General features: G+C 44.3%; 1 protein-coding gene across 3 annotated transcripts in view; it reads right to left on the bottom strand.

The window, feature by feature from the left end:
• Positions 1–1,225: 1,225 nt before the first annotated feature.
• Positions 1,226–21,179, bottom strand: part of SLC9A3 (solute carrier family 9 member A3) — a gene marked incomplete at its 3' end in the record, with an annotated part of 104,392 nt that continues 84,438 nt past the window's right edge. For 2 of the 3 annotated variants that reach the window (XM_082194813.1, XM_082194814.1), the window contains exons 8-17: positions 20,747–20,836; positions 18,704–18,774; positions 17,315–17,444; positions 16,128–16,243; positions 14,952–15,081; positions 13,255–13,428; positions 9,620–9,677; positions 7,591–7,698; positions 6,445–6,688; positions 1,226–5,203 (exon numbers count right to left, since the gene is read on the bottom strand). In XM_082194813.1, the coding sequence (XP_082050939.1) occupies positions 5,200–5,203; positions 6,445–6,688; positions 7,591–7,698; positions 9,620–9,677; positions 13,255–13,428; positions 14,952–15,081; positions 16,128–16,243; positions 17,315–17,444; positions 18,704–18,774; positions 20,747–20,836 (1,125 nt within the window). Of the gene's footprint in view, positions 5,204–6,440; positions 6,689–7,590; positions 7,699–9,619; positions 9,678–13,254; positions 13,429–14,951; positions 15,082–16,127; positions 16,244–17,314; positions 17,445–18,703; positions 18,775–20,746; positions 20,837–21,179 lie in introns of those variants that run through there. The other variant, XM_082194815.1, reaches the window with a different exon arrangement.

Raw genomic sequence — 21,179 nt, 5'->3', positions numbered from 1 at the left:
TCAAATTAAGACTGTGAAGCGATTTTGTGCACATTTAGGGTGTGCATGTTAAACTGCATCCCACAAACTACTTTCTCTGTAGTAATCTGCTGGGGCCACATGTCCACAATCAGCCTTGAAAGCACACTATCAATCCATCTGTGCTATGGTAATTAGCCTATTGTATTTATGCTACTTCCACTCAGATATCAAACTAAATGATGGCTTACAGTAAGCAGTCTGGAAACTCAAACCAGAGTTAGTTTGTGTTCTGAATATGCAACAAGCAAGCCATCATCTCAGCTCCAAATTCACTCCCATCTCCATGGTGCAGCAGCCTCTGGAGGTGAAGGGATGGCTGTAATTATGCTTTGCTAATTCAGGCATAATTCTGAACCATGGTTTGAAAACCATTCAAACCACTATTCTGCTTTTCCAGACATTGACATGCATAGCTTTATTAAGCCAGACGTCATACCAAACCATACCTAAGCTTCTTTAGATATGAAGCCTTGAGTACCTGTATCTTTCCTCTCATGGGACAAAACGTATTTCAGAGGAGGGAGTTTGATTAAACCAGGAACCCTACTGGGGATGGATGTCTGCCCTCCCATCCATATCCTGTCCTGAGAGCAGCTTTCCACAGCGACTTTGAGTTGAATTATAGAATCATAGAATTGTAGAGTTGGAAGGGACCCTGATGATCATCTAGTCCAAGCCCCTGCAATGCAGGAATATGAAGCTGTCCCATATGGGGATCAAACCTGCAACCTTGGCATTATCAGCACCACACTCTAACCAACTGAGCTATCCAGTTAGTGGATTGATCAGTGCATGACTGGAGCCTGCAAACTGCTTTGCATCCAAGTGTTTCTGAGCAGAGCTCTGATGCCCTGTTACCTAAGGTTCTTTGGTTCCTCCTTTCCTTAAGGGATATTGCCAAGATGAGAAACGATCTGGAAGAAATGCATAGGACTCCCCATTCCCAGCTACTGTTGCGGTCTTGAGGTCAATAGCCATGAGAACTGCATGGATCCTTCAAATACGGAGGCAATATACCTCACCAGCACCAGAAGATAGGAGAGCACAACAGCCTTGTTTGTATGCTTCCAGAGGTATTTGGCTGGCTACTGTTGGAAACTATAAAATGGGCTTGAGGGACCGAGATGGTCTGACCCAGCAAGAGTGCTCCTACATTCTTCTTATATTTCCTTATCAATAGGAACCTGTTGACATTATAAAGAAATAGATCCAATAAGTTATCTTTATTATATATCTCTTTTTTTTTTTTTGGTAATGTGCAACCTTTTTAAATATACACTTTGGGATACCATACATCAAAGTCCTACAATTTATCGTTTAATGGTCCTTGTGCAAACTAGTATTTAAACATTTATAAAGACAATTATTTCCCAAGTAAAAGAGTCGCTTAATAATATCACAAAGAAAGTCGAGACTTCCTAGAAATCACTGCAAAGTCATTGGAAAGCACCAGCTCTTTATAGTATGGTTTTTAAGGCACATTATAAATATTTTTCAGCTTTTCCTACATAAAATTCTGATTTGTTCACACATAGACTACAGTATATTCGTCTCTTCACAGTTCAGAAAATTCATTTGAATAAAGACTGTGTCCGTCTCTCTCTCTCTCTCTCTCTCTCTCTCTCTCTCCCTCTCTCTCTCTCTCTCTCTCACTCACACACACACACACACACACACACACACTGCCACAAATTCAACAGGCTTAATAGTGCAACATAGCAAAACATAGAGAGAATACACCATTTAATATATCCTCTTTACACAAAATAGACAATTCTGAATTAAAGCAAATTGTACACTGATGGGCATATTCACTTTTATTGCCCTTATTCATGAGAGTCTCTGTGTTGATTATCAGCTTACAGCCTTCAGCAGAAATCCACTCACTCTAGCATAAGTTTGCTGCCAACACCCCGCAAACCCTGGGAGAGTTAAACATTACATTTCTCCCATTAAGCCAGTAGGTCTTTAACAGCATAGTCAGATGCCGAGTTCAATGAGACTTACTTCCAGGTAAGGGGATATAGGATTACATCTGTGATTCCTTAGCTTTGGGCTTTATTGTGCCTTGGCTTTTACACATCCAAATTTTTCACTTCTAGACCTGAAAAATGCCTTCTAGATTCAACATCATCTTGCAACTAATTTTCACAGGGAGAAATAACAGATACATTTTTCGTGGTGGGCGTCCCTTAAAACAAGAGGCACACAGAACTGAAAGGTTGCAGAAATGTACATGACATTTGCCAATACATATCTGTGATTTAGTCTACTGAGGTCAAACCAAATATCTATGTGAAAGATATATCCACACAAAGCTGGACTCTAGGGAAAGTTTTGCCGGCACTTTAGTAAAAATGAGGCTAAGGGCATACATGTTCACCAGTAGAGAACTGGAATATCAAAGACCAGAGAAACAACTTTCATAACACCATGTGACTTCCCTTCAAAAACTACACTTTTAAATGGAGTTAGTACACACGTCCAACTACAAACCATCAAGAAATGGGCATGCATGTATGAACCGAAAAATTAGGCATTTAAAATCACAAAGGTACACTGAAGAGAAATTTGATTTAGAGGAGTCCTATATTTGATGTTGAAGGCATTCATAACCATGCAGATATAAAGAGGTTTTGCTTCGTACAATGTTTGATTAAGTTTACCAGCAAACCAGAATCAGAAACCATGGATGGAAGTGAATTTATAGACCATGGTTTAAATAAGGTTGCCCATGGATTGACAGTTCTATAGTTGCAGCAAGTTTCTTCACTTCCAGAGGCCACTAAATGCAAAAACTAGAGTACTGAGAAGAAAGACAATTACACTGGAAAAGCTGCTCCATACTATGGTTTGGAAGTGATGTCTGACTTGAATCAGCGACTCAGCAAGCCATTCTAGATTTTGGCTCCTTCTATTCACGACTTGTTCTGAAATGTGGTTGACCTGCCTATTCCATTACAAAGGGAGAATATTCTTCGTAATGAGAAAATGCAGTGTTCCTGCCAAGTGTAAAACAATACTGGAAAGTAATGGCAATTGTGAAAGTCACCAATTTTTACATTACTTTTGAGAAACCATTAAACACTGTAGGCCCATGTCAGTTTTTCAGACTCTCACTTTCCCTGGGAGTAAAACACCAACTGAACTCAATGGGGCATTTTTTTAGTATAGGACTGCACTGTAAGTCTTTTAGCTGGCCCTAAATCATAATCTATTTAGTATCAAGATAAAAATCAAGCTCTCCTTTTGAACACCCACACCCACACTCACACACACACCAGACTATCAATTTACAGTACTATGAAGCTTAAGTGACCCAAGGTCATGGCACTTAAAAAGAACTGTCAAACACAGAAGATGACAGTATTTGAGGAACTAATGGTGTAAAAAATAATAATTTTATAGATTTTTAAAATTCACTCTGTAACTTGTGTCTACTTTTCTTGATAAGATTATATGATGTGGATCGACTTAATTTTATTTTTTTTTTTAAAAAAAGGTGAGACCACACAGGCTCCTTTGCACTAAAATTCTACATCAGCTTTGGAGGGGGCTGTTTACAAAGCAAAACATTATTTAATTCCCTGCAATATTGATTGTAGAAAACAGATACGAGAATTAAAAGCCTATAGTTCAATTAGCTATTCACTACTTAAAACATTTGACAGTAAGAAAATATATCTCCTTTATCTTTCACAGTTGATAAAAAGGCACTACTCCATTTCACCCAGAATACTTTTCTGCAGATCACCTTACAGTGCAATACTGTGCACGTTTACTCAGAAATAAGCCCAGCAGAGCTCAGTGGGACTTACTCCCAAGTAGGTGTGCACGCGATTGCAGCCTTAGTGCGTGTTTTTGGGAATATGGCATAGGAAGGAGATGCAAAGCTGCTGAGAGTTCCAGGGGTTGAACCAGGAACTGCAGGGCCTGCTGCTGGGATGCAGTTTAGCAGCAGCCAGTCTGGATACTCTGTGTGGCCACTGTGGGCCACGATAGCCCATTGCAGCTGCACAGGGTAACACCAGCCCATTGGTAGGCAGACTGAAGCCTCTGGGTTGGCCAGGCCTGGTACAGACACTAGGAGCCAGGCCTAGACCTTTGCTTGGTCAACAGAGCAGGGCATGTGCAGCTTCCAATTCAGCCCACGGATCTTGGGATCCCTAAACTGGAGATCACACCTTCTGAGTCTGGGTTCCAGTATGGATGCCCTTGTGCTGCCCTAGATGGCCCTGGCCTGGTACCAGCCCTAAAGCCAGCTCCATTTTGAAAATCTTCATATCACAAATCCCTAAAATAAATACTTTTTTTTTTAAAAAAAGTACAGGTTGTGTGGGGGTTGCATTCTGGGTCATTGCGTGTCTCAGCGATCACATGTAAGCCTGTTCCACCCCCTCCCAAGGCCGAAAACAATGTGTGGGTTGGCGGTCGCACATCTATCGGATGTGCACAAAATGGTCACCACCTGTACAGTATATTATCTTGATGTTTGAACTTGAGTTCCTTCAGCGTGAAACATAGCCAGCTGAACTCAGAGTTCAGTTTTTCAAATAAAGTTTTCTACAAAAGCTGGCCACGTTTAAACATTCTCTTTTAAAAAATATACATACATAGAGTCTATATAATTCACATTCTTTCTCATGTGTTCCCCTCACTCAAGTCAAGACTCACAGCTGAGTTTCCTCTTGCTCCCAGGGTGGGGAATGTGAAAAGATGCCAACTTTTAAAGTTTAGGACGCTGCACAGGTTTCAGCCTGTGTGGAAAACGAGAACTCTGAACCCGTCTTGCTGCTGCTGACCTGTGTGAGCTTGTGCATTAAGCGGCTATTTCTTCTTTTGAGTGTTCCCAAAATCAGATTCCTGCTTGTGAATGTGAATTCACTGGTTCGTACCTAGTGTCAGTATAGTAACTTGTATTAAAATGCGCTTGATCGTCCCTTGCATTCAAGACTGCTTGCCAGCAGAGGCCAGGGAACTCCTGGCGAGAAAGAGTCAAGGGTTAACATGTCCCTGCCTTCCAGAGGTGTGTAGTCTCGTTGCCAAGGCCCTTAAGGCACGCTGGACCCAAGCTGAGGCGTTTCTCCGATAACAAAATCTGATTTTGTTTGATCGTATTCCCAAGGAGGGAGCATTTCATCTGAAGAATGTCCTGACATCATAACATCAAGGGTTGGGTCACCTGTTGTGGCAAAGGAATTGGAAGTCAGAATACAGTTATGTCTTAAATGAAAACCAGCTACAGCTTGGGTCATCTTAGCAATTTTGGTTGCTGCTTTCGAGGTATGTGAAATAAACGTGGAGATCGCCTATCCCAGGAGTAGGCAACCTAAGGCCCGGGGGCCGGATGCGGCCCAATAGCCTTCTCAATCCGGCCCACGGACGGTCCAGGAATCAGCGTGTTTTTACATGAGTAGAATGTGTGCTTTTATTTAAAACGCATCTCTGGGTTATTTGTGCGGCATAGGGATGCATTCATTTTTATTTTTATTTTCAAAATAAAGTCTGGCCCACCACATGGTCTGAGGGACGGTGGATCGGCCCATGGCTGGAAAAGGTTGCTGACCCCTGGCCTATCTAGTAAAGTTATGAAAGGTCCACACTGCAAGGAGAGCTCTGAATGGCTTTTATTGTGGCGCCACCAAGTGGACATTTAACTGATTCTACTAATATATCTTTTAAAACGCAATCCTTTCTATACATACATTTGGGGGCATAATCCAGTTCACCAGGCCACAGCACTCATGAGATGAGAATTTCTAGGTGCTGAACAGAACCCTGTCTCCCACCTGTGTGCAGGTAACAGGCAGGTGGGATAGGTCAGGGTGCACTTCTAATATATCCACCCAGCCCTCCCCCTTGCCTTGATAAACGTTACTCATTCTCTAGCGCCAGGGGCCACTTGCGCCGAATGGAGATGCATCCCTCCCATTCACCCAAATGTCTCTTGTGCCTGTGAGCAGATTAGGAAAGCAGGACTCTCATGCACCCTGGGGAACCCTCTGCATGTGGGATGTGCTCACAAATAATGGATCGTGCCTTTCTCTCTCCCTCTCTGGTTACTATTTAAAATGCCTGTACTGTATCTAGTTGGGACAAACGTTTCTTTTCCAACAAACAGTACAGCATTAGGACTTGTAGAAAACCCAGACTTTGGGGGAACATCCTCTGTGTTGTCCTACATGCTAAGAACTCCCCAGATATGCCTCTGTCAGCCCCCCCCCCATGCACACACACCTTATCAGCCCCCAAACTTATTATCAACCCCAAAAACTCAACAAAAACAGCACTTCAGGAGGAAGACAGAACACACACAGAGAGAATTTTGCCTCATCGGTGGGCCTGCTCTGCTGTGTGGGGTGAAGATGAAATCTCAAAAGTGAGAAAAGACCTGTCTGCAGAAATGCCTAAAATATTACTTACATGTGTGTTGATTCTGGGAGGAAACTTCGAGACCGCTCCTCAGGACCATCTACTTGCAAAAAGGAATCTACAGATCTATTGCTGAGTCGAATGGGAGCAATCCGCTGGAAGTTGTTTGGAGAATAAGGTATCTGCACTCTGGCCCGTGGGGATGGCACCACCATCTCTTCTCCGGAGAGCCAAGGCGAAAACCTCATGGTGGAGTTTTGTTCGATATCAGCTGAAAATACTGGATTATCAATGCCTATAAAAAGTCAGGGAGTGACAAATTCAGTTGTTAAGTAAACAGGCAATAAGTTCACTGGCATGCACAGTCTCCACCCTGAAATTGGCTAGGAACACAGAATTGTGCTGGGCTGATTGCAGAGGGGGTTCATCTTCATGTAGCTTAACAAACTGAGATCTCCCTTATTGCAAAGAGCAAAGCTTCCAGGTTTCTTCACTCCTTTCCTCTGTAGGACAATATTATATCTACTGCATCGCAATATGCCAAGGATACTTTTCATTCAGAGTCCCATTCATGGAGGTTACTAACAGACCACATAGAATGATCACAGAATCATGGAGTTGTAGAGATGGAAGGGACCCTGAGGGTCATCTATCCCAACCCCCTGCAATGCAGGGATCTCAACTAGATCATACATGACAATGGCCTTCCAACCTGTGCTTAAAAACCTCCAAGGAAGGAGAGTTCACCACCTCTCTTAACAACACAGAACTTCATGATAAACCCACATCAAAAATTTTGCTGCCACTCTGTAACATTTCTCTCTCCATTATAGCCTGAAGCACTATTTCATCGTCCCAGGGACAGAGTTGAAAGTGATTACTGAAAAAAAAACAGTTCTACATTGTAATTGTATTGCACAATTTTGCAATTTCATGATGAATTTAAACCCTTTAATGTGTGTGACATTTTTTGCAGGGTTTTAAGCAATCAGACTGCATTTGAATTGGATTTCAGATTTAGGAAATTAATGAGATTTTGAATCTGTGCAAATTCTTAATTTAACACCAGTTATGGTGTCCTTAATCCTCAGTCTGTTGTTATAACTATAGTTAATTATGTTAGATAGCATCATGATAAAAATCAAGATATGCTTTTATAATATTGCAGAGGTGAAATCGCGCCATTCATATCCTTACCACTTGTATCTGTGAAGTTCTGCTTGGTGACATTAGCAAGGAATTCTATTGCTCTCCCTGTCTGTAGATTGTCATAATCATTCTCCTCTGGTTCAGAAAACTCAATTTCTGGAAGAAAACAATATTAATTTACAGTACAGTCTTATACAGTAATGCAAACTGAGGCATTCTTTTTTTAAAAAAACAAAACCCCTCACTCACTGCTCGAAGTTTGGCTAATTAAACCATCTATGGGGGAATATTGTTTTTGTTTGTTACTATGTTATATACTTTTGTGTTTTTATATTGTAAACTACCCTGTGATCCTCGGATGAAGGGCATTATAGAATATTTATTTATTTATTTATTTATTTATTTATTTATTTATTTATTTATTTATTTATATTTATTATTGTTGTTGTTGTTGTTGTTTTAAACTGCTAACCTTGGCTTGGTTTGCACGTAATGTTAATCCAATGGCTTAGCGCAAGCCTGAACTGTGTGTGCTCTCAGGGAAGAGGCAGTATCTGCTTGGCTCTTCTGGGCATTCTGCTGCTGCCCTGAGTGTGTTGTATGAATCTGGACTCCTGGTTTAGCTTTCTCCAGACAGAGCTGCAACCAAGGTCTGTGTTATGCAGGGCTGCCATACATCTGGGAAATCCCAGACGTTGCCAGGATTTCAAAGTCAGAATTGATGTCTGGAGGGAATTTCTGAAAGGTGTCGCTTTGTCCTGGATCTTAGGCAAGTCAAAACCACATTTGGGGGGGGGGTTGTCTAAAAAAAGTTCAACAATTTTGGTGGTTTCCTGGGTTTTTACTTTTTGAAATATGGCAACCTTATGTTATGGTTTGCAGCTCAAAGCCTGTCTGAGAGAAGTAAGCCAAAGGCATACATGGGGGCAAGAGGAGGTTACAGAACAAAGCAGTATTCAGGAGGGAAAGAAAGAAAAAAAAGGGGGAGATAGGCAGTGGATGAACAGAGGGGCTGGCTGAATGTAAGAACAGAGGGACAACAGGAAGGAATGAGACAAGAGGAATGGAGAGACTTGAGGGAGAAGGACCCAGAGTTGTTGACACACCATCTCGTTCCTCTGCTTCATGGACATGCCCACACTCCAATCCTCTCTGCTTCCCCACCACTCTCCTACAGAGCCTGGAAGCCTCCCCTGATTAATTCCAAGGCAATGGCCCCCTGCTCCACCTCAAAAGGACCACCTGGCCTTGGGCAGGAGTTGGTGGGCAGGAGGGCACCCACAGGAGGATGAGTGGGAGAGAAGAGGGAACTGAGTCAGGGTGGTCAGGGGGGACTGGGAGGGGCACTGACGGAAACTAGAGGATGCAGGTTAATGTTTTAAATTATCATGATAAACAGCAAATAGATAAGCAAAGGCGATAAGAGTAAGGGTGGTCAGGGGGGACTGGGAGGGGCACTGAAGGAAACTAATGCTTTAAATTATCATAATAAACTGCAAATAGAGAGGGAGGGGATAAGAAGGGGAAACTTACACAAGAAGTGACTATAAAAAGGAGCAGGGAGGAGGGATAAAAGAAACCGGGAATTCTGGGGAAGACGGGGAATAAGATGCAAGTTAGATATGACGGGGAGGAAATAATAGGAGACGAATAAAAATACTTTTAAGAGATATATGGGGAAATAGGGGAACATAAAAAATGAAAATCCTTCTCTAGTTAAGAGCCTCTGGATGTGCAAATTCTATCTAAAGTCTGAATCCGTCAATGTTCTATCCTTAGTTTGAGGAAAGCTGAACTACAGGATTCCCTGCCACAAGAAACTTGTTGTGGTAAAATTTCCCAAAATCAAATGATACCCATGGTTGCCAGCTGATGATGCCAAACGCTGCCCCCATTTTGTGTCTGGGGCCAACTCTGCATTGCCATGCTTCGGCCTCAGTAATTTTTGGCCATCTCTTTTTGGGCCCTGGGGGAAGAAAGTTTGAGAACCTCTACTTCAGGCAATTACAAGAAGATACAAACCCAAATATATTTGCAAATGGGAGTCAAGGTATTATCAATTTAACAGCACATTTACCTTTTTCCTTTATGGCTTCCGAAGAGAGATTTCCATTTGGAATGACATTGCTATTTCTCTGAAATAAACAAGCAAAATGACACACACATTTTGGTACATAGCATATACAAGCAGAATAAGTTCGGAATCTTTTAGCGGGCCCAAATATTCCAGTGGTGAAATAAAAAGTGAGTTTCCATGAGTCACATAGCAGAAAAGCCTTGTGAAGCACCTTGCACTACACCTTCTCTGTGTCTCCATTGTATAAGGAGCTCTCACCTATTTTCAATTTGTGTAATCAAAATTACATTGATTGCTCCAGGATCCAATAAATGGAGCCCATTTCTCCAGCAGCAGAGCTGAATGACCTGGCTTGCATGACACTTGGGTTTGCCCAGGTCTGGCAGTTAGCAAGGAGAGCTTGACCACAGGTCAAATCTTGGCTCAGCTCCAGTAAAAAGGGAAGAGGAAGCAATGCGGCTGTGAGCTCCTCTCAGGGAGCCCACACCTTCAAGCAGTCTCCGCGTGCCATAGACTGGCCCGCTGTGCCATACAAACTAGGTCCATGTTGTCTTCTGGTAGTGCTTGTCACCTTGCCCATGTGTGCACTTTAAAGCCATTCCTTTGTCGCAGGCACCCCCCAAACTCGGCCCTCCAGCTGTTTTGGGACTGCAACTCCCATCAGCCCTAGCTAACAGCACCAGTGGTCAGGGATGATGGGAATTATAGTCCCAAAACAGCCGGAGGGTCGAGTTTGGGGGTGCCTGCTTTATCAGTTGTAGAGCTGGTGCCTGCCAGTGTCTACCTAGAACTAGTCTTAGCTGCAAGTTATATAATTGTGTCAGCATTCATGAAATCAAGTGAGACCGTGGGAGAATCCATGTGCAGAGGGTTGTCACTGTTCACCGAAAAATAAGAGCCAAGGCTCATTTCCTCTGTTAACTGCTGCTCAGGCCAGCAGAGGTCACCATCCCCATTCTGAGACACAGCTTGGCCATCAATGGAAAGTGCAAGAAACTCTTAAACCATAATCACCATTGCCATCAAAAGGGGGCATTACTACAGATAAGCATAATTCCTAGTCCCAGGCATGTTTACTGAGAGGTGGTCACACTGAGCTGCCCTGAGCCTGGCTTCGGCTGGGGAGGGCGGGATATAAATAAATTTATTATTATTATTATTGAGTTCAGTGCTACTTCCCCTTGGAAAGTGTGTAGAGGATTGCAGCTGCAGCCATAAAGTTTTTATTATACCTTGAGACAATTGCACAGGTGGTGATTAATAAATCATGTCAATGGTGATGATGAAAACAACGCACATCCTGTAGGTGCAGCGAATGTGGCTCCAGCTCCCAAACAAAGTCTTTCAAAATCTCAGTTATGCATCAGCCTAAAGCTCCACTAAGTCAGCAGCAGTACTCAGTGATCATATCTTCTGTTGGTCTTTCCACAGATCTCTTAGTAACACCAATCAGGTTGGAAATGTACTGTGAGTGAAAAAAACAACCCTAACTCTCTATCATTGGAAATGCTGGACTTGTTGTTTCTCGCCCCTTGCTGCAGAAGCAGTTGATTCCTTATGCGGCAGAACTCCTGAGTTCCACTGTGGACTTGGGGAGGACCCACCAAGAAATTAGCCACCCTAAGGGTCCTAATAGTTCCTCACCATGGATTACTGGCTCCAGCACGGCAAGGCTAAGATCTCCATAACTGGCAGAGATGGCAGGCTTTTGCCATCACTGGATCTATCCCCCTCCTCCTGCAAGCTTTTTAGATAAGGAGACGGGAAACTGGATCAAACCAACAGATCAGATCCTGGCCTCCCCCACCACTGTGGGCCACTTTGGCAGATGGGCAGGGCCACCCACCTCTCCCTCACCTGATATTGTTATGATGTTGGGGGACCACTGTAGAGGGGCTTGCTGTCCAGGCAAGTCAGCTGACCCAAAGTGAGCCCCTTTGAAGCGGCCCTTTTGCAGGCGCACTTTAGATTCCAAGTGGCGGGGCTGGGGAAGGGTCAGGATTTGGCCTGCCGGCCAGATCCAATTCCCCACCAATGTCTAAAAAGCTGGAGAAAGGCTTGGAGTTGCAAAGTTGAAGCTGATTCTGTTTGGATCACCAGCACTTCATGATCTCTGCAGGCTCTTGCACGAGGAAGGGGCACAGTTTGCATGCCACTGACTTCGGGCAAAATCAAGTCCCCATCTACTTATTAACTTCATTGCTTGCAGCAGTGGTGTGGCACCCCATAACGTAAAGATTGCTGGGCAGCTTCGAAGAGGTACCAGCATATTGCATGTCTGGTGCAGAAGCAGTTTAGCACAGTGGCTCTCCCAGCTCATTTTCCAGCCACTTCTCCTTCACAGCTGGAAAACACTTTTTCTTACATGTTTTTCCTTTTGGCAAAGTTGTAGCTTTACATCCAGAAAATTCAGCATACACGAGTCCACATGTGTAATTTTGCAAAGAACTCAAAAGATCGTTTCAGAATGACAGGGGCAAATAAAGTGAAATGATTTGAAAAGAGTAGTAAAGTGAGGCAAAGGCCAATGGAAAAGAGGGCAATAATCCTGAACTGCAGAATGATTTGTTTGTTTGTTTATTTATTTTATAAAAGTATTTATACCCCACCTTTCCATTTAAAAGAAAACTCACAACACACTATTAAAACACACCAAAACAAAAACAAACAAAAACAACTAAATAAATAAAATATACAGCAGCAAAATATTTTTTTAAGGAAGGGGGGGGAAATCAGGGCAAAAACAAACCACACCAAAGCAAGCCAAGTAGAAGGAGAGAATTGAGATTACTTTTTTTTTTAAGTCAACACTCTCTCCCAGGCTCTGCCCCTATCCTGCCCCATCTGAGTCTCAGACCCAAATTATGTGTGACATTATATATGTCACTTGGTGTTGCACGTTTGTTTTTCCAAGTTAAAAATAGCAGGTGTGGTGTGTGTCTGTGTGAGACACACAGGGCTGGGACCATGCCCCGGAGGGGTTTAAAACCTCCCCTCTCTCCACGTTGCTGCAACCCCAACACAAAATCCCCCCACTGCTCTTTGGCCTGGGATGGAAGGGACTCCATCCAGGCCAAGGAAGCTTGACTCCTGTGCCAGAAAGAAGCTCTCTGTGTGTGCATCTTAGGACCAAGGCACAAAGGCTTCAACGCCTCTCGCTGCAGGTTGTGGCTGAGTCCTGAAAGCCTTCCCTCATATCTGCTATTTAATGTTTGAAAACAATCACACAACTCCAAGGGGCTGCATAAAGCTCCTCCTCGTTCACTGCCTCTTGCACCAGTGAAGTGCGTCCCACCTGCTTGGTCCCCCACCCTCCTACCTCAGAGGACTTTGATGGGAGCTGCTACCTGGCTGACAGAAGCCGGGGGGGGGGGGGAAACAAAGGATGAGGGCAAGAAACGATGCCTGGGTAACCCTGGCACCACAGGGACACACGGCTAGAATAGAATGTGATTTCACTGTGAAAACCTTTTGCAAGCTGCTGTGCGAGACTCTGGGGGTGGGTTATAAACATCCTAAATTAATAAAGCGTTTGACCCACCAGAGACCTGGCACCCTTACGAGGACATGGGCACCTGGCCTACACATTCCCTCCCCCTGTGTTAGTGAGGCAATCTCAACTGCTCTGCTCTTACTCTTTTTTGGCCTCGGTCTCTCTTGTGAATTTTGTTCTTCTTAGGGTGGCTCATGCCTAGTTTGGTGCTCTTGAACGACTCCAGGCGCCTCCTCATGGTCCTGTGGAAAATCTCTTTGTTTTGCTTATCGTCTTCGTTGGTGGATAGTTCATGGCGGCTGTACACATGCTTGTGCTGTCGGCAAGACAACAAGAATGATCAGAAGGCCAAAATGGATGTGTGTAGAACAAGCACCCAGTTACAAATCCTTGCCCCTTAATGCCTGTTTCTGACCCCTTGCTGCTCCTCCCCACTGCACCCTGGATTCGAGGCATAAAACTATAGAGAGAGTTCAAACAAAAGCTCTTTACCAAACCAAAAGTGTTTGTTAATAACAACCAGAAGGTTGGTGCTTCAAGGCTGTGGGCAGGAGTCTATGAATTCTATGAATGTCTGAATTCTATGAATGTCTGAAACAGTTGGGATTACGGAAAACAACCAAGCACCTCTCCCTGCCCCCCCAAAAAAAACAAGAGGACCACTCAAATTCCTAAAAGAGAGGGGGAAGCCCCCGGTATTCATGGTGTGACAGCAGCAATGAGGAATCTGAGGCCATTCACATATTGGTGCAGTACATACAAGTTGGACCATCCCTAACCATTGGCCATGCTGGCTGAAGCAGTGGGGCAATGGGGGCTGTAGCCCTGGGCGCACAATGGGGGGGGGGCGAACCAGGCGTCTGCCTGAGATCCCCCTCCCCCTCATGCCCTGCCGGCGGCAGGGGTGGGAGAGCATGGAGGGTGAAGATCACCCTCTGAGTGTTCTGCCCCCGCCTGTTGCACCCGGCCGAGGCTCCCCCTTCCCTGGGTGAAGGCTGACTTGGGGGTGGAGAGAAGCTGTGAAGAGCAAGGAAGCTCCTGCTTCTTCACAGCCAGCCCAGCGGCGAGAGGAGCATTGCCACCCACTCTCCTGGACTGGGGCGCACAAGTGCACCCCTGCATGGGTGCCACAGCAGGCTCCCTTCGTGCCCTGCCCCCTTCGGGGGTGCACCCCACATGCCCAACCCGGGCACTGTTTACCTCCATTCTGCCACTGGGTTGAAGCTGATTGGAGCTGGGAATCCAACAGTGACCAGAAGGTTGGACACACACACACACCGAGTCTGTATGTACTATACAAAATAAATCCCAAAGAAGAACACAGGTGGGGGCACTTTGCAAGATCCATCCCAGAGCTGCTTTGGAGATCTCAAAGCGGAGTTGAGAGAGGAAGTGTGAGAGAGACTTCTGCCTCCTCTCCCAAGCTTCCAGGTCTCATCTGAAACCAGGGAAAGGTGGGCACATGCATCTCCCTCCAACGCAAAATACACATCTTCCCACTTATAATGAGACTTAGGAGAGTTGGATCATCCAAAATGGCTCTCGGGTTTGGATCCAAAGAGCCACAAGCAGAAGAAATATAGCAGCTAATGCTGTCCTGCAAACCGTTCTGGAAAAGAGTACATAGAATGCTATAACTGGTGGGGTTTAGAGCACTTCTCATGGCAGAAGAGCCACTTCCTGGTTGCAGAATTATAGAACAGCTCTTGCTGTGAGCTACAGCTACTCATAATGAGAGACAAAGGTCCATTTGGCTTCTATTCTATTTCTCCCAGAATATCCAAATACAGTATTGTTAGAGTCTCCTATTCCGGCACTGGGGTGTTCTTAAGATCTCACCTCTTGCCTGGGCTTGTACAGATACTGTTGTAGAGTGTGGTGGGTGAACATATCCTCTGCATCTCTGATGCTTTTTCTTCTCTGCTCCAGGGCTTGCATATCAAGACACACAGAACTGGCAGTTTCTCTCCTAAAGCAAAATAGACAGATATATATTCATTCTTCCATTCTCCCTCCTTCCTTCCCTCCCTCATCTCTCTATTGCTTTCTGTTCAACAAACAACAAAACCAGTGAATCTAGAAACATTAAAACACAGACATAATTGAATCCACACAAAACTATTATTTGATACGAATCTGTTGTCAGTTTAGAAGTGGCCTTTGCAGAGAGTTTCCATCTCTCAGAGGAAGCTAGAGAGGGACACGCTCCTGGTGGCTCCTTGTTACACTGAGCACACACACCTGGACTTGGCACTTTCTGTTCACCAGAAAGGAATACATGTGGAACGTGAGCAATTGTCCTAAGGGTGTTAGGCAGGCTCCTAGTTTCTTACTGCAACCACAAAGTTGGAAGACAGCAGAACAGTGTTGGTCTAACTAAGGTATGTTTGAATGGTCCCCATCCCAGAAATTGTTCATATATAGAAAACCAGCAGCACATGGGCAGGAAGGAATTTCTTGCATGAGGGTTCAAACAAGCAATCCCACACCTGTAGGCTATATTCTAATACACCACAATTTACCTGAGAGTAAGCCCCTTGAAAACAACGGGACTAGTTCCTGAGTAGACATGCCTCAAAATGCTGCAGTGCTAAACATACTGAGCAGTAAGCTCCATTAAACACAGTGGGAGTAGACATACATAGGATTGTGCTGCATAACTCCTTTAGATTGCAAACCCCTGGGGACCAAACTATTGACATTCAGAAAGACTGCTATAAGCTGCTCTGAGCCCATGGAATAGGGTGGGCTACAAATCAAATAAATAGAAGCAGGAAAGCCAAGTCAACCACTTCCCAATCCCATCAATCTCATTGGGAGAGTTAAGTGCTTTATGGAATCTGTCACATTAAAAGCACTGGGACTTTAAATACTTAACTCTGGCTGGACTGTACCCAAAAGGTACCTTTTCACATTTCTTTCCCTACTGGACTTGTGATGCATTAGCTTTTGAGCTATTGGCAGAAATAAAACTGGATTCATAAAGTACGAGGCAAAACTTGCAGCTTTACTTACAGCAACTGGGAAACAGAGGGCTCTCCATTCATTTGATTAATAATGCTGAAGTCCACATTGGCCGTGTTGTCAATACTTGCTGAGCGGATAAATGCCAGAGAACCTCTTCGCTCTCCCTGTTCAACAAAGAATACAACAAACACACTCACACACATGGGACTATGGGGCTTTCAAGTAGAGAGCAAGCTTCATTTTTTACTATGGCTCTTGAGCTACTGGAGCGCCAAGAAGCACCATGAAAACATGGAAATAGTCCTCTGAGCTAAAAGCAATAACAAATTCATACCTCTGGAGAAATGTTTTTGCTAACTACAACAAGTCCCGGTAGATTATATACACTGGAGGTTTGCAGGATGTAGATTGGGATCTACTTGATCCCTGATCAGTTTACAATAGATTGGCAAGGATTCTGACTCCCCTTAGTTTAATGGCAGCAAGTAAAAGTAACAATCAGTCTTTGCCACCGCTGGCCTTATACTATCTGTTTATCTGACTAATGGAATAATGGATTATCTCACAGCCCCAGGGTTCTTCACCTGTAAAATCTGAGTGTTTTAGAGGCTAGTTTTAGAATATTGTATTAGAATCTCTGAGCTGTAGCAATTCAGATGTAGTTTTGTATTTAAGCAATGCATGATATTTTAGAGTATGGCTCATAGGTTGAGGTAGGTTACTGGCTCCTGGAGACACAACTTTGTGTGCATCTGCCACTGGCTGGTAAAAATAAAGTATACTCCACAAACCTGAAATAAGCCCACCTCTGCTCCAAGTATCAAGGCAGGTACTGAAGTGATGGACTTTAAGCAGAAGTGATGGACTTTAAGATCCAGCCATACAAAGAGTTAAAGTTTGGAGAACCAAAAAATACACATCTGACCAAAAATCATCACATAGTGCTATGAACCGTAATCTTTTGTTCCTAAACCTGTTGACTCTTATGTTGCTTGTGCCAATGAAACAGATTTACTATGATCTCTGTGTTATCTCCAAGATCACAGATATAACCTTAGATCCCATTCATTACAACAGAAGAGAGTTCAACAGACTTATAATTATCATTGAAATGAATGGGATGAAAAATGCTTAACTTGGGCCTGATTATGTATGCTAAAGTGCTAATATATTACCAAAAGGCAGAAACAAACCTAAAATAGACATGTTTCATCATGAAATATATTTAGAATTACCTCAGCCACGTAGCTAATGGCATCCTTCAAGTTGAGTTCACGGAAAACTTTAACAATTCGGTCTCTACTTTTCTGAGCAGACCTTCTCATCAGTACTTTGCTGAGGACTTGCCTGTCGAAATTAGTCCACCTGATGATTCAAACACAGCATATGTAGCAGCTATTAATTAAATGGGGCACATTTAGCATTAGGTAATCAAGGTTGGCACCCCATCCCATGGTGTGGAGACAATAACAATATAACTTGAAGACATCCAATTCTTTTTTTTTTTGTGATTGGGCTCAAAATGGGTAATTTAGAGGAAATGGGGCATTTTTCTTTGGGGCACACAATATACAGTCAGGTCAGAGAATCCTGTAGCCAAATCACCAATGGGAAAATTTCACTTTTTTGAAAAATAAATAAATAGGTGAATAAATGTTGGGAGGTAAGGCTAGTGTTCCCCTCTGTACCCCTTTTCTGAAGCAGGGAGCTAACCTCTTACCTCAGAAGATCTAAGACTTTTTACTACCTGAAATGCAGCCCCAAATCCTGCCATTCCCTTTTAGGGCCAACACTAATAAAACAACCAAGCAACACTTTCTGCACCAGTTACTGCCCTCGTCTGTCCGCCCTCCCAGTGCCACCTGTAGCAGGTCCCTGCAGCACTGGTTCCCATCACCAGCCCTCCTGATGTTCAGCTTTTCACTGCAACCTGCATGTTCTTTAATGCTGCCCCCAATGTCCCACATCCCCTTCCTTCCAATGAAGGGGGGGCAGTCGTGCTGTCTGCTGTTCAGGACAGATACACTCAACTGCCCAGCCAGACCAGGGGCCGCAACAGTAAGCAGTTGGGCCTGGCTGCCACCCTGAACCGGGGAGGCATGTCCCTCCCTCTCTTGGACCCCACTATGATACCTGAAGGCTATGTTAGAAGTGTTCAAGGTAAACAGCAAGGGAGACCTTCCAAGTTATTTTGCCAAGGCATACGATGTTAAGAGAAGCCGGTCGGATGGGCAAGGTACAAATCAAATCAAATCATGGTTTTAATGGCCTCACAAGTTTGCCTTTCCATGGAGAGTAAAATGCAAACTAAGAAAATAAGTATTTGGCACCCATAAGAAGGGGATTAAGATATGGAAATTTTGGAATTGTTTTAAACTGGCACAGTTAATGCAAAGAGCTGTAACTCTGATGTCAAAAGAGTGGGAAGAATTCCAGAAATTCCAAAGCTTACGAGAAAGGGTTTTCCCATGTGCCGTTTCTCAGCATTGACCTGTATCGCCAAATATTAGTTTGATTAGCAGATGACCAGATGTCAGGCTATCCTATCATGCTATTTTAGTCCACCTTTTCCATTCGTCAAACTGTTCCATTCTCGTAAGACAAAGGTGCCTGACTCCACTTACTTGTCTCTCAGGTAATTATGTCCTATTTGACCAGATATATCTTCAATAGCTGAAAGAATGTGGTCAAAGGCCTGTGAAAACAAAGACCACAAAAGGTGGTTGGGTAATTGCAGACTAACATATAACCGTTTAGATGCAGACAGAGGCTGGGTTTGGTCAACATATACACACCAAAGATAAAGGACCACTGTGAGAGTCACTCTTGGTATCAGTAGTGCAAAAGACCAGATTCTGACCTCTGTCCCAGAGCCTGGGACCCTGACTCTGCTCCTTCCACATGCTGTCAGTAGGATTGCTGATCACAGGACTTGAGCACTGCTCCCTACAGGCTGTGTCAAGCTACTCTCAGCAAAGCCAGGCCCTCCTGTTTCCCACCTGGAAGGGTCCAGCAGCCCCCGCCTCCCCAACATGCAAGTTATTTGCAGCAGGAGCCGAAGTGGCCAACCTCAAAGACCTTGGGGGAAGGTGCCAGTTGGCTGCTTCAAAGCGATCAGTGCAGGGAGGGCTCAGCTTGCCAGGCGCAATTCACACCTCTGCCACTGTTTAAAATCACATTTTTTTCCTCTGTTTCCTTATTTCAAACTTCTTCTGTTGTTTAAATGCACCATTTAAAAACTTGCCTTCGCTTTTGCTCCCTTCCCCCTTTATGCAAAGCCAGGAATGTGGTGAGGTACTACAAATTCTCCAATGGGGGCCTGTGCAATGACAGCTTTACATTTTTATGTATATAGGAAGATACATGTATGTACACGTACGTACACACAAACACACACATCCCACCACCATAACAACCACAGGAAGCTTTGGCAGCACAGAAAACACAAACATCGTAAGTTTAGTATATCAAAAGACTGTGGGCCGAGGGGAAGGTAAATCCTTACCTGGTGCCAAAAAGATGCCAATGATGGCATCTGGCAGACATTCCACAGATGAGGAGCCACAATTGAAAAGGCCCTCTCACTTCTATACTAACAGTGATCTCATTTTCTGGGTATCTATCCCAGGCATAGGCAAACTCAGCCTTCTGATGTTTTGGGACTACAACTCCCATCATCCCTGACTACTAGTCCTGTTAGCTAGGGATGATGGGAGTTGTAGTCCCAAAACATCTGGAGGGCTGAGTTTGCCTATGCCTCCTGGCCTATCCTTATGTAATCAAAATGGCACAATCGGTGCACAATCAGTATGGTTTACAGAAGTCCCAAAACAGATGTGGATGAAACAAACGAATGCTGAGTGATTGCTTGCAGGAGGCGGGCAGAAGGAAGTATCCATGGCTGCCTGAAAGTCTGAACAGGAACACCCTGCACTGCAACATATTATTACAAGTCCCACTTGTGTAGCTAAAATGGGTTTCATCTGTATATGAAGATACCTTGAATCACAGAATTGTAGCATTGGAAGAGTTTACCCACTGCTTTGTGGGACATCTTCGGGAGAAGGAAAAGCTAAGGAATACACCTGACACAAATCCAGAGTGGAGTCCCTAAGGCGGTAGAAAGGTGCCTCCTTCTGGTGGCTTCTGCAGCCAAGCTGGTGCCAAACGTATTGCTCTGCTTTCCTTTGGACCACATCCGTGAGGCCGAGGGGAAGGGTCTTGTTGTCTGGGCAGCCCAAGACCTCCATACCCACTGCCCAGGCTTGTGCCCTGGGGAGATCACTTTGGTGCTACTAACACAGCAGAAACAACATGGGAGGCAACAGTTATGAGCTCCCGGTCTCTACAGCCACAGCAGGCGCTGTGATCTCTAGCGGGCGCACTTCATTGTCTCTCAAGATAGATGTCAACAACAACAACAGAAGAGTTGGCTGTCCCGCCCCCTGCAGGCTATCCCAACGCCAGTGCGCAGAAGCCACCAACTCCGACTGATCACGGCTACAGTGAGAGAGAACTGGGAGCACAGGCCTTCTCACTGTTTGCTACCCAAAAAAGCAAGGGCTAGAATTTACCAGGGCGGTATTATTACTGAGGTATTATTAGGAAGAGGCAGGGTCTTTTGACCTCACTGACCTCTGTTTATTCTGAGTATGAGACCTGCTTACCCTGCCATGGAGTTTCTCGTTCAGCTTGGGCTCTCGCTGCTCACTTTTTTTCACTTTCAACCACTGCACCAAAGGCTTGATTGTCAAACCCTGCGGAGGGAAAACTGACAAATTACTCTCACCTTAATTAAAAGCAACAATACAGTAGAAGACTGTGCATGTATTATAGACACTAAAAATCTCAAAGATGAAAGAAATATCACCAAATGTTTTCACCACATACCACGGATGAGCAGACTGAGATCTGAGAGTGGGTGGATCTGACACAGTGAGTTGTAACAAGTCAAGAGGGTGCGCTTGTGCAGTCGCATAATGCGCAAGCATCTCTGCTCACCTGTTCGGTCCTTTATTCTGAAATAAGCTGCTTGGGCTAGGGGTGGCTGGTCCTTCTAAATGGACATGTTCTATGCCACTCTGAAAATGTTTGGAATGG

Source organism: Podarcis vaucheri, assembly GCF_965113315.1.
Source record: "Podarcis vaucheri genome assembly, chromosome: 13".
NCBI lineage: Eukaryota > Metazoa > Chordata > Lepidosauria > Squamata > Lacertidae > Podarcis > Podarcis vaucheri.
The sequence above is the reverse complement of the archived record's forward strand: the minus strand, read 5'-3'. Positions and strand labels throughout refer to the sequence as shown.